Source organism: Trichechus manatus, unplaced genomic scaffold (assembly GCF_000243295.1).
Source record: "Trichechus manatus latirostris isolate Lorelei unplaced genomic scaffold, TriManLat1.0 scaffold00042, whole genome shotgun sequence".
In the NCBI taxonomy this organism is placed as follows: Eukaryota; Metazoa; Chordata; class Mammalia; order Sirenia; family Trichechidae; genus Trichechus; species Trichechus manatus.
The window spans coordinates 788,844-802,732 of NW_004443978.1; the positions used below are offsets into that span (position 1 = coordinate 788,844).

A 13,889-nucleotide genomic window follows, 5' to 3' on the forward strand; every position below is an offset into this window, starting at 1 on the left:
AATGGGAATTCCAGAACACTTAATTGTGCTCATACAGAACTTGTCCATAGACCAAGATGCAGTCATTCAAAAAGGACAAGGAGATATTACATGGTTTAAGATCAGAAACTGTGTGTGTCTTGGTTGTATCCTTTCATCATACTTATTCATTCTGTAGGCTGAGCAAATAATCTGAGAAGCTGTACTATATGAAAAAGAACATGGCATCAGAATTGGGAGGAAGACACAGATGATACAACCTTGCCTGCTGAAAGTGAACAGGACTTGAAGCACTTACTGATGAAGATGTCTTAAGATTCTACTTTCTACTGTTTTCCTCTTTTCTCCTAAATTATCTAATTGGTTTGTTTTGACCTGAAATATGAGATGAATGTAAGCCTTCAGTATAGATTACACCTCAACATAAAGAAAACAAAAATCCTCACACCTGGACCAATAAGTGGCATCATGATAAATGGAAAAAAGATTGAAGTCGTCAGGATTTCATTTTACTTGGATCCACAATCAACACCCATGGGAGCAGCAGTCAAGAAATCAAGTAATGTAATGCAACAGGCATATCTGCTGCAGAAGACCTTTTTAAAATGTTAAAAAGCAAAAATGTCACCTTGAGGACTAACATGTGCCTGACCCAAGCCATGATATTTTCAATCACCCCACGTGCATGTGAAAGCTGGACAATGAATAAGGAAGACCGAAGAACTGACACCTTTAAATTATGATGTTGGCGAAGAATACTGAATATACTACGTACTGCCAGGAACGAACAAATCTGTCTTGGAAGTAGTATAGCCAGAAAGCTCCTTAGAAGTGAGGATGGTGAGTCTTCGTCTCATACACTTCGGACATGTTATCAGGAGAGACTAGGTCCTGGAGAAGGACATCATGCTTGGTAGAGGGTCAGTGAAAATAAGGAAGACCTTCAAGGAGATGGACTTATAACAGTGACTCCAACAATGGACTCAAACATAGCAATGATTGAGAGGATGGCACAGGACGGTGCAGTGTTTCATTCTGTTGTACATATAGTCGTTATGAGTTGGAACTGACTCGGAGGCACCTAACAACAACTTGGTTGCAACTTTAATTTTTTTGACTCTAGCATCATCGACGCCAATGGTTTAATTGGGGAATTCACATCGTTTACCCATAGAGTTTTTTTTTTTACTTTTCAGATTTTTAGAGCCTTGATAATCTTGGTATATTCCTGTTATATCCTGACTATATTGTATTTCTTTTCAAAATTATTATGTGTTATATCTGAAGCTCTTTTTAAACTAAGGTTAATCATTACGTTTAGACATATATTTTAAGTGACTTTTGGCTTTCTATTACTTTTGTAATTCCCATCAAATCTTTCACTTTGATGAAGTATTATTATTATGGTAAGTTAATCAAGGTCATATTAAGCTTTGTCATCTGCAAATAAGCTTTTACTTTGCTGAATTGTTGAAAATGCTTGACCAAAATCTTTCAACAAAAGACAGACTATTTTGGACTAATGGAAAGGACTGTGGTATTTTGAACTTGGACACTGTTGGACTGAATTAAGACTTCCAGAACTCTTGTGGTGAAGCTGACAGGTTTGCAGACTGCTGTTGATCCAGAATTGCATGGAACTGAAATTAATTATAACAGAACTGAGTTGACTAAAGGATTACTATGAGTTTTATGTGGGAATATTGCTGTTTCAAGATTCCACTTTCTACTGTTTTCCTCTTTTCTCCTAAATTAGCTAACTAATGGGTTTGTTTTGACCTGAAATATGAGAAGAATGTAAAATTGAGATCAGAAAAGATATTTAAAAGCATTAAAAGAAAGAATTAGGAGATGAGAAAATCCTTACCATAGAATATAATCAGCCTAGTGGTATGTGTCACTGAAATAGTTGGTTCTTGCATTAAAAAAAAAAAATCAGATCCGAAATGGGTTTAGGTAACGTAATGCTTCATGTGTTGGAATCAACTCGACAGCAACAGGTTTTGTTTTGTTTTTCTTTTGTTGATAAAGTTAGCAAATTTATAGACCATAAAAGTGCCTCCTATTTTGCTGTGTGGTACCTGGGATCTTAAAGATCAGATGGTATCCTGGCTACAATTATTGGACATTTTTGATCATAGATTCTACAGCATGGTCAAGATCAAAAGGAGGGAATGATGGAAGAGTTGTAATTCTCCTGGAATCCAAATTTCTGGCTTTCATGGAAGTTGGAGTAACCCACACAGGTCATTGTCCTTGGGTATCCTTTTGAACCTTGAGCCTTGAGAAAAAACTGGATTCCGAAGCCACTTGAGTCAAACAATGATCCGGATAAGCTAGTACGACTGTTTTGCTTTGGGTGTTTTGCCCTTTGGAGAATTCAGTTTGTCCCAGGAAACAGACTTGAAGATCAGACTGGGAGCTATGTTTAGGGTAAATCAGTAATTATTTTAATCGTTCTTTAAGACAATGCTGTATGAAAATCCTTCCTGACTACAAATTTGTTTATCAGTTCTGTTAGACTCTATGTCACAAGATAATCCAATAGCTGACAAACTTAGGATGGGAGGTGTATTCCTCTGAGCCCTCTTACCCAACTATGGCATTTCCAAGCTTGAAAGATCTATTATAAGACATTGAAAAGATTTGCCAAAAGGCCTCTTGGCTTCACATAGCCAACTCTACTTCTGACTCCTGGTTGGATATATTTAGCTGGTTATCCAAAGGTATTGGTTCATGGATCTGATCTACTTACAGGAATAATTATATGAATTGCTATTGTGATTATTACTGGAACTATCAAATGTGGTCTTAAAATTACTTCCAATACTATTTAATGCCTATGAAACGAATTACATACATTAAGAGTACTCATATTTCAGACGGACTTCAGGTCACTCCTTGTCTTAGTCACCTAGTGCTGCTCCAATAGAAATACCACAAGTGGATGGCTTTAACAAAGAGAAGTTTATTTCTTCACAGTCCAGTAGGCTACAAGTCCAAATTCAGGGTGTCAGCTCCAGGGGAATACTTTCTCTGTTGGCTTTGCAGGAAGGTCCATGTCATCAATCTTCCCTTGGTCTGGGAGCTTCTCTGTGAAGGAACCTCAGGTCCAAAGGATGCGCTCTGCTCCCGGCACTGCTTTCTTGGTGGTATGAGGTTCCCATGTGTCTCTGCTCGCTTCTCTCTTTTATATCTCAAAAGAGATTGCATTAAGACACTATCTAACCTTGTCAACTTCATTTGTATAACCTCATCATAGTGATAGAATTTACAACACATAAGGAGATCACATATAATCTCATCATAGTGATAGAGTTTACAACACATAAGGAAATCACATCCTATTACACAATCATGCAACACTGGGAATCAAGACCTAGCCAAGTTGCTACATACATTTTTTGGGGGACAGAATTCAATCCATGACACTCCTTAAACCACCCCTTAATGAGGCATACTCTATTTGGCATTCCAAGCTTAACACCGCAAAAGTAGAGGCTCCATCTATAGCATGGTGAAGATTTTAGATGCTGCCTGGCTATATACAGTGTCAGGGGGCTTTAAGGTTTACTTTTAAGCAGCCATCTATAACAACCTCTGAAAGACAGCAACAAAAAAAAGTTCTCTTTCTTCCAGTATATTATGATAATGCCGTCCCACTGGGAAATATAAATCCAAGTCCATGCAGAAGAAAGCACTCTCCCCAAAACGGCAGTTGATAACGTGATCAAAGAGTTTCTCAGGAATTCTTGATCAAAACGAGGGAATGAATAGAGTTGCAGATACAGAGGTACCTGGCATAGCCAGTGTGGCTGGCCTAGGAGTAGGCTCGACTCAGTTTTGTTTTACACTCCTGCTTTGCTTTAAAGCTATAACCCTTGTGCTAATTTCAACAATTGGCTGAACAGGTGATGTGGCTATGACAGTCTGGCCAACTCCGGGCTATGCTAAGACAAGTCTGGAGAAGCTCAGGGAGCATCTGAGAACAATCTTTACCAGAGTGTGACTAGGCCTAGGCAAGCCCAGGGAAGTCAGGGTAGTAAGCCCAAGGACAGTTAACCAATCAGAATCTCACTGAGAAGTTACTATAAATATTTCTCCTCAGCTCCAGCAAACTAGAGCACTGTGTTGTGAGCCTCTTGACCCTGTGTTTCCCAATTTGCAAATTGTTTTCTCCTGTAATAAACTCTTTGTTTTAATTTCAAACAGAGTGCGAGTTCTTCTGCTCATTGACAAATCTTGCTAGCAGCCATCTAAAGTACAGCAAATGGTCTCATTCTGACTAGAGGAACAACAAAGAAGCTAAAGAACCAACAAGAATAATGTATGTTTCACAAAAGGGTACCCCACAAGGCAGTACCTATGAGATCACAGGAACCTAGACTGGTGCCTGCCCAATGCTTAGTGATCAAAGATTCTAAGTGAATCATGATCAGGAGTGGGGAGATGTCAAAGAGAGATTGATAGTAGGTATCTTGCTTTGATTTTGGGGTCTTCTTACGAAACCAAACATTCACTTTAAAGAAATCCCTGACCAAAGATTAATCCACCAGCAGCTTTTCTTTCACCCAAAGTTGCAAATCTTCTCTTTCCTGTTTGAAGCCAGACTTACTAAATTTTGAATTTAAAGATATGGCTGGGTGGAGGGCCAGAGACCATCTTGTTACCTGACACCCACTGATCTCAATTAAAAGGAGAGAGAAGAGTTCAATCAATCACGTTAAGATTAGTCAATGGTTGATCTATATTTCTCCCTTCTCTTCTCTTTATAGGAGTCCTGGTGGTGCAGTGGTTAAAGTGATCGACTGGTAACTGATAGGTCGGCAGTTTGAAATCACCAGTAGCTCCACAGGAGAAAGATGTGGTAGTCTGCTTCCGTAGAGATTTACAGCCTTGGAAACCCTATGGGGTTGCTATGAGTCCGGCAGTGGGTTTCATTTTTTGGTTTTCTTGTCTTTATAAGCCTCACTGTACCTAGCTTCTTTGAGCCATCTGCTTTTTTCTAGAATCAAAATGGTCTCCCTATATACACACAGAATAACTGCTGAGAATAAACTTTATGTTCAAATTTTGCTGAGTTCTGATTATTTTTAACAATGTAAATAATGTCACTAGTTAAAACACAAATTTTGTGCTATGTATATTTTACCACAATAAAAATTTAACTCAACTTTCCAATGCTTTTTGTCAGTTTGTAGCATTTATGCTTCTGGACCGGGTTTGGTGTCCGGGCAAGCCTGGTAGGGTGGCAGTGGTGCTCCTCTTCTGTCCCCCACCCCATGACAAGTGTCAAGTCAGTACACTCAGAGTTGATTCTGTGAGGATGGTCTACTGCATTTCTGTGTGAAGGGCTGGCTTTAACAACCCAGTTAGAGAACAAACTTTATGAATAAATAGACTTCAGAAAATCGAGTTACCTTTTCAACATCATCAGCATACGCAGAAAGACCTGGCTTGAGCGCTCGGAAGGTTTCGTGGGTCAAGGTAGGAGTTTCTAAGGAGAGAACGTATTTTAAAAAAGAACAACTATAACTTTCCCTCAAGGCATCTCTGTACAAAAGCACATTTTTCAACTCAGATGTCTGACAACATAGAGCTAATCCCAGAGTGCTGCATTTACTACTTTATCCCCCTACATGAGTAAACAGGACCTCTTCCTTGTTCCTTGCTACACTCTGCCTTTTCAGTTCCGTTACACAGTGGGAGGATTCTGCCTTCTCTGTAGTCCTAAGTGTTTCGACCAGAACTTCACTTTTCTTTTCCAATCAACTTTTTCTGAATTTACATACAATAAACTATATTCACTTGAAGTGTTCCATTTTAACAGTTAATTATTGTTGACTGAACAAACAGAGGAGCAGGTATATACCTATAAACAGCAAACATAAAAATCATGTCCTTGATTCTGGGATGGCTGTATTACAGGTTCTAAAGAAGGTTCGCTTTTTCTTATTTCATTTCATTTTTTAAAAATGGAGTGTTTTACATTATTAGGAGTAGTCTGGGTTCCTGTGCACACAGCAAGGGAAAGTGTTCAGAGGCATTCCACAGCCAAAGGATGCTGGCTCTAGTACACACACAAAGAAGGCAAAATCAGGCCAGAAAAACTCTAAGGGACAAAAAGCTTTTTTGTGAGAATTCTTCTTTAAAGATAAAACACTGGAATCATTTTATGAACACGCAATGCTGCTGTGCGCAATACAATTTCATGCTGCTAAACTATTAAAGTCACTTTAAATTAAAGACAAACTTAACAAAACTGGCATGCTTCCGTTTTTCCAGAAATGTAACACTCCCACATCTAATGAGTTCTCCTAATAATAAACAATTTATTTTCAAGCCAAAAAAGGTAGTCAATTGTACAGTGTGCTGTACAGTTGGATAAAAGCGGGGAGAGGGAGAAAACATTATTTGTATATGAAAAAATTCTCTGGAAAGACACACGGGAAACTAATCATTGTGGTCACCCACAAAGTAGGGATAGAGAATGGGCAGGTAATGGGGAGGCCTGACCCTGGCTACGTTTCTGTATTTTAGTTTTGAGCCATGTGAGTGCGATAGCTATTTAAGTGTACAAATTAGTTAATAAAAAAGTGGTAAATCTCACTACAGGCTGATACGTGCTATTTTATGCTTGGCTTCAAATCCATTTTTGGAGGCATGAACAACACTGAAATATTCAACTATTATAGTAAGTTAAAACTAAAGCAGATTAAATTGGAAGTAAATACATATGCTACAACAGCTTTAGAGACAACTGCTAATTGTCTAGAGCTCAGTTAAATGCCCAGGATAGCATCTGCTCAAAAGGCGCAAAGGTCAGCAAAGGCCCGGGGTGGGGGGATACTGGGCCTGCTGGGCAGAGGGCTGGTCAGTGCTGGAGCAGAAGATGCCTGGCCAAAGAGGGGCTGACCTTAGAGCTGCCAGACATGAGAGCAGCCATGAGGATGGGGACAAAGCCCAGGGAGGAAGGGAGGACAGCAGCACCTGCTCAAGTGCTGAGAGCTGGGCAGCGGCTAGGGCTGATGCCCAGTGCCCACCCATGCTCCTGCCAGAGCACTCGGCCCCATCTGGGATCCAGTTGGCCAGCGGTTCAGCCCCCACGGCCCTTCCAGTATTGATTCTGTGCTCACTGTCCACCCTCCTCTCTGATGCCTGGACACCCATGTGCAACTAAGTCTCCCAGCCCAGGCTCCTGGTCTTGACTACTTATCTTACTTTCCGAACGCCCAATTCCATCTGTCCAAATCTGGGGTTACTTCCTGCCTCAAACTCTTCAGACATGACCTGTGGACCAAGTCATGGTCCTAGCCACCCGATCTGCCTGACTGCATGCTGGGAGGAGACAGGCCACCAAACACCTCCTCGGACCCCAGCTGCCTTTATGTGGTTGTCACCAGACCCCTAGTGTGAGGTAAAACAACCTAGGGCACTCAGAAAACTTACATTCCTGGGTCCCATCCCCACACCTTCTGAGTCACCATCTCTGGGAAATTTTGTTTGTAACAAGTGCCCAGCTGATTCCACAGCAGGAGGTTCACACCACCCCCCAAGAAACCACCGTCTTTTAGGAGGAGGAAGAACAGACCATGGCCGGGGCCCACAGAGACCGTGGCCAGGCTTTCTGCCCGGGGATACCTCTGGGCTGCTGGGCAAACTGGAAGATGTGTATGCGGGTGCCAGTGCTCCCCGCGTCGAACATGATCCCGTAGAAGACCTCGTGACCATGCCCTGCTGTCCCAGTGGGGCTGTGGGCTTGCTGGCCCCTGCGTGCCCCTGCAGCCGCCTCAGTGATGCTGAAGAAGGCCTGGGTGGCAGAGGCCCAGTGCCACTTGATGTAGGCGACATAAATGAACAGGCACACAAACAGCCCCAGGGGGTAAGCCATCTTCAGGTTCCCATTATTAGGTATTTTTCTCATTTCTTTCTGTGTCGAAGACTGTCCCACAGCTGCTGGTGGAGAAGGAGAAGAGGCAGGAAAAACATGTTAGGCTGCAAGGCTCCAGAGCAAGTTAGAAATCCACAAAGTCCAGGAACAAAATGTACTACCAGAAAATGACTGCATTTTTATCCCTGGAATCAGAGCTTTATTTGATCCTCAAAGTGATTCCAGAAGGCATGACCCCATTTTACAGAAGAGGAACCGAGGACCAGATAACCTGCCCAGGGTTTCACATCTTGCAAGTGTGGCATAAGCCTTGTGCTTGGCTCCAAAGCCGGCGTTCTCTCTCCTCTTACTTAAGTGGCGTTCCAGACACACGGCTTTTGGGTTAGTTACTACTTGTGTAAAACAGCTACTCATGAGTCCCTCTCAAAGCCTTTCCAGATAACAGAAATGTGTATCCACTACATTCTCTCCAGTCTTATGTATACTTTCATACATGGGGTTTACTTTTTGGGAGGTTTTAAACCTTGTCCCTCTGGAAACTGCAGAGAGCCCAAAGCAGATCTGAGAAAAGTAGTCTGTTTTTTTTTTTTCCCCCTAAATAATACCTTTATTGTATTTTCATTGAAGGTTTACACAGCATTTCGGTTCCCATTTAACAATTTCTACACAAATTGTTCAGTGATATTGGTTACATTCTTCACAACATTCTCATTATTTCCATTCTAGTTGTTGCATTTCCATTAATCTAGTTTCCCTGCCCCCTTACCGTCTCATTTTTGTTTTAAAGTAACTGTTGAACGTTTGGTCTCATATAGATAAGTTTTCAAAGAAGTACAGTAGTCACAGGTGATATTCTTTACTTCGTGAGTCAATCTGTTATTTAGCTAAGAGGTGACCTCGGGTTAGTTTCAGTCCAACGTTTAAAGAGTATTTCAGAGCAAAAGTCTCATAGAGTCCTTCAGTCTCAACCAGTCCAGTAAGTCTGTTCCACATTTTTCTCCCATTCTATCAGGATCCATCTATTGTGTCCCTGATCAGAACTGGTTGGTAGTAGTAGCTGGGTACCAGCTACTTCTTCCGGTCTCAGGGTAGATGAGGCCATGCTTCTTGTAGACTATTAGCCCTGTAGACTAGTTTCTTCTTTGAGTCTTTGGTTTCTTTCTTTCTCTTTTGCTTCGGATGAGTAGAGACAGGGTCAGTTGTACTTTAGATGGCCGCTTGCAAGTTTTTGAGACCCTAGACACTACTCACCAAACTAGGATGCAGAATATAAACTTATGAACTATATTATGCCAAAGTGACCGAGTTGTCCCATGAGACTGTGGTCCTAAGTCTTCAAACCCAGAAATCCAATCCCATGAGGTATTTGGTTATGCTTAAGAAGTATCCGTAACAATGCCCCTATGTGCTTTATTATGTATATGAATATATGTGCATACAGTCACATACATACATATATATACACATATGCGTTCACCTACACACACATACATACTCACATATACATACCTATACACATCTATGCCTACGTACATACATACATATGTACCTGCACATGTATTTTTTAGTTGTTGATGCCTGTAGCTTGTTTTTGGATGTTTTACACCAGATAACTGCTTTCATTCATATAGCGTGTTCCTGCCAAGAAGGAAATGATGTCTATGTACTTTCAAAGCCTATAAAAGTTCTACCCATCCAAGTAGCAAAATAAACTAACTCAGCATCATTATTTTTGGTTCAACATACCCCAAACTGAAAGCATTTGTTTGGGTTTATTAGCAGCTTCTAGTGGATAACATTAGGAACAATGAGAATTCCAGAACACTTAATTGTGCTCATGCAGAACCTGTACATGAATCAAGAGGCAGTTGTCTGAACAGAACAAGGGGACACTAGCTGAAAATTAGAAAAGGTGCAGCAGGGTTGTATCTTCACCACACTTATTCAATCTGTATGCTGAACAAATAATCTGAGAACTGGGCTATATGAAGAAGAACATGGCATCAGGATTGGAGGAAGACTAACAACCTGAGCTATGCAGATGACACAACCTTGCTTGCTGAAAGTGAAGACAACCTGAAGCACTCACTACCTGATGAAAGTAAAAGACTACAGCCTTCAGTATGAATTACACCTGAGCATAAAGAAAACAAAAATCCTTACAAGTGGACCAATAAACATTATGATAAATGGCAAAGAAATTGAAGTTGACAAGGATTTCATTCTTCTTGGATCAACAATCAATGCCCACAGAAGCAGCAGTCAAGAAATCAAACGATATATTGCGCTGGGCAAATCTGGTGCAAAAGACTTCTTTAAAAGTGCTAAAAGGCAAAAATGTCACTTTGATGACCAAGGTGCATTTGACTGACCAAAGCTATGGTATTTTCAATCACCTTATATGCATTTGAAAGCTAGATAATGAAAAAGGAACCAAAGAACTGATGTGTTCAAATTGTGGTGTTGGCAAAGATACTAAAATATACCATGGACTGTCAGAAGACTGTGGTGCAGTGGTTAACAGCTTGGCTCCCAACCAACCAAAAGGTCAGCAGTTAGAATCCACCAGTCGCTGTTTGGAAACCCTACTCTGCCCTGTAGGGTTGCTATGAGTTGGAATCCACTTGAAGGCAAAGGGTTTGGTTTGATTTTGGTCAGAAGAACAAACAAACTGGTCTTGGAGGAAGTAGATCCAGAATGCTCGTTAGAAGCAAGTATGGCGAGACTTCACCTCTTTTACTTTCAACATGTTATCAGGAGGGACCAATTACTGGAGAAAGACATCACGTTTGGTAAACCAGAGGGTCAGCGATAAAAAGGAAGACCCTCAGTAAGATGGATTGACACTGCAGCTGCAAGAATGGGTTCAAATAATCAAACATACCAATAACAGTGAGGATGGCACAGGACCAGGCAATGTTTCATTCTGTTATATATAAGGTCATCATGAGCCAGAGTCGACGGGATGGCACCTAACAACAGAGTGAGAGGACGGTGTGGAGACCTGAGACTCCAGAGGAGAAGCAAAGTGCTTGAGTCTCAGAGCTCCCCAGCCTTGGAGAGTGTCCGTTTGTCCATCTGTCACTCTCTCTACCAGTCACCGTAAGTGGAGTAGACGTTCTTGGGGAGGAGACGGGGACGGACTGGTTTGGGAGCAGGACTTGGGGTCAGGGTCTGCTGCAGCCTGGTAGGGGTCAGTCTATGATGTGGGCTATTCAAAGAAAGCCCCTCTCCACGTCTGAGGTTTACTGGTAGTGAGAGGTATGATGTGTTTAGAGCAGTGTACCCAGAGACCTGTAATTAACATTGGCCTTACAGAGGTAGCAGGAGGTCATGTCCACTTGGAAGCAGGATGGCGCCATGCAGGAGTGCAGAAGAGGGCCCAGCTACACGGTGCAAACAGGTGCTGAGTCCTGTAGGGCTCATTGAGGGGTAGGGGGGCCGGGGCTGGAAGTGCAGGTGGGCCTCCCTGGGGTGGAGGGGCCTGAACGCCCCCCTCAAGGCTTTCTGGGCAGAGGAGGAATGGAATGAGAGTGGCCCTCGAGACAGGAGCATGAAGTCCAGGCCTTCTGCAGCCCCTCTCCCTGGTGTCCCATCCTGCAGCCACACCTGGACGCCCTCAGGCTGGACGCTCAGGCTGATGGCACCGAGGAAGAAACCTTGCCAGAGGCCCAGCCACACACTGAAAACCCACATACTGAAAACATATCTAAGAATAAAGCACATTAAAGACTAAGTACTACTCACTCTCCTGGGAGGTCTAAACTGGCTTTCCTCCCCTCTTGGCAAACTAACCACACAATTCATTAGTGATACGCCAGGAAAGCTCTGCTCTGTTGTGGTTGGCTCTTTCAGCCTCACCTGTTGTTTGTAAGCCTTTTCACAGGATGCCCAAGAGGAGGCACTTCCAGGCTTCTTTACACAGACGGTTGTCCACCTCTCTGATGTTTTACGAGATAGCAGGCAACTGACATCATGAGGGCAGGAGGAGGACAAACAATCTCTGGATCTGTACGAGGATGCTACAATGGTAACAGCAGCAGGAAAACCCACCCTCAGACAGACCCCAACACCTCATGGCTCCTGCACAGTGGGTATGTGAGCCCTTGAATCACCTTCTACCTCTCCCCCAAGGAACCTCCTACCTGGATGCTCCAGACCCCACAGCTGGGCTGGGGCTGCACGCCCCTCCTGTATCGTACACAGCAGATGTGACAGGATCCTGGAATACAGGAGCCTAGAGAGACGCCTGGGACGGCCCCGCACCTCCAGGTGACTGATTCCTTGGGGTGGGCATCCAGAGTGGGGGCTATGTCCACGGGGGCCTACCAAGCAACTTAGCCACACACACACACACACACCCCCTTCCACTCCAACGGCCTTTAGGTGCACTTAAAGTAAAACCCTTTTTCCATCCCTGGCCCCGGCCCTTCTCTCCCTCCTCTGCCATACTCTCCTGGCTGTTTCTTGCTTTCTGCTGAACGGAGTCTAGCCTGGTATCCAGCTCAGTCCACTCAGGACCGCTCCAAGCCTCTCCCTCCCTCAGCAGAGCACTCGTGGTGGGCCTTCGCTCAGGGAGACCACCCCTCCCACATCACTAGCTCCTCTCCTGGTCACCACCCCATGCCAGTCCCCGCACGCTCAGTCAGTTCTGAACGCCTTGGTCTTACCTACTTCCGGGATGCCGGCGGGGCTGTGAGAGCAGGGCAGTGGCCTATCTGCCCTGCCCCCACCGTGCCCTAGCACCCTGCACAGGGCTGGGACGGGGAAGCCGGCAGAATGAATGGTCGCAGCAGGGCCCTGGGTCCCTGGCAGTGGAGACCCCTGCTGTCTGGCCCACCTTTTTGCCCAGAGCACGGCACGCGCCCTCCCCTGCACCCCCAAGGGCCGGCCGAGTCTCGGTTCAGACGTCCAGGGAGGACAAACGGGCGTCTCACAGCTCCGGCCCCTCCTCTAGGGTGCACCGGGTCCCGGACGTGAGCTGGAGGCCCAAGTGCAGGCAGTAAGCTCGGCTCAGGCAGACCCCACCGCCCCGCACGTGTCCCCAGCCGGCCACTTACCCTGCCGGGCCTCCTCGGCCCGGTTCCCCGCGGTCTTCCGCCACCGGCTGTCACCCCGGCTGAATCCTTCCTGAGCAGGGCCCCGCCCACGTGCTCGTCGCCTCGCGGGCAGGGCGGGGCGTTGCGGGCCCAGCTGCGCAGGCGCGGTAGGGGGGGCTGGGGGGGGCGGGTTCTCGCGGACCCCGCTGCGCAGGCGCGATGGCCCGTGGCCATTATGGTCTTAGCTGGTGTTGTAGTACGCTCTGGCCAGGAACAGGGCTTGTTGTACAGCTGCAGGCCCAGTTTATGGACATTCGCTTAATTAATTTACTCTTGGCATTGCAGGGCCCTCCTAGCGCAGGAATTACCGTCGTCTCACGCTCTTGATGGTCTGTGGAATTTCCCGAGTCTCCCTACATTTAAATCCCACACCCCTATTTTTAAGGTAATACCTGATAGAAAATGCAACCATTGTAAAGGGGTGGGCAGTGCAATCAAGTATCTCCTATTCTTTACCCCCTTTCTGATTTCTTCCTAGAAGCAACCAGAGTTTCAGGCTCCTCCGTTTCCAGATTTGTCCGTTGACTTTGGCCCTGTTTAGTTAAGGCCGCCAGGACTACGGAGCCTGGCCAGTGGAATGTGGGTATGTCCCTCCCAGGCCTTAGGGTCAGGGCTCTGGGAGAACTGTTGGTGAGAGAAGTCTGGGTTCTTGATTGAGGGTATCCGTGTAATTTACTGCCAGGACAGGGATACTTTGAGAGTGTTGAGTGTCAACCGGATGGGATGCAGGGACACCAAGCGTCAACAGGGACTGGGCAAATAGGAGCTTGTGGTCACCCTACTGAGTCACTATGCGGAAGGCTGCCCATCTACCACCGGATTGGACACTGCCCCCCTTGTACCGCCTTAAATCACTGACATTTGGTTATTACAGCAGTTAGTCTATGTGGTCCCTTATTGGTGAACTTTTAAATTTTTTC

At 44.7% G+C, this 13,889-nt stretch overlaps 1 protein-coding gene across 14 annotated transcripts in view; it reads right to left on the reverse strand.

The window, feature by feature from the left end:
- Positions 1-13,002, reverse strand: part of ENTPD6 (ectonucleoside triphosphate diphosphohydrolase 6) — a 45,222-nt gene extending 32,220 nt beyond the window's left edge. For 4 of the 14 annotated variants that reach the window (XM_023731378.1, XM_004376469.2, XM_023731377.1 and 1 more), the window contains exons 1-5: positions 11,732-12,531; positions 10,755-11,377; positions 9,420-9,508; positions 7,621-7,932; positions 5,400-5,476 (exon numbers count right to left, since the gene is read on the reverse strand). In XM_023731378.1, the coding sequence (XP_023587146.1) occupies positions 5,400-5,476; positions 7,621-7,903 (360 nt within the window). In that variant the 5' untranslated portion in view covers positions 7,904-7,932; positions 9,420-9,508; positions 10,755-11,377; positions 11,732-12,531. The other 10 variants (XM_023731374.1, XM_023731370.1, XM_023731371.1 and 7 more) reach the window with 10 other exon arrangements.
- Between the last annotated feature and the right edge of the window lie 887 nt (positions 13,003-13,889).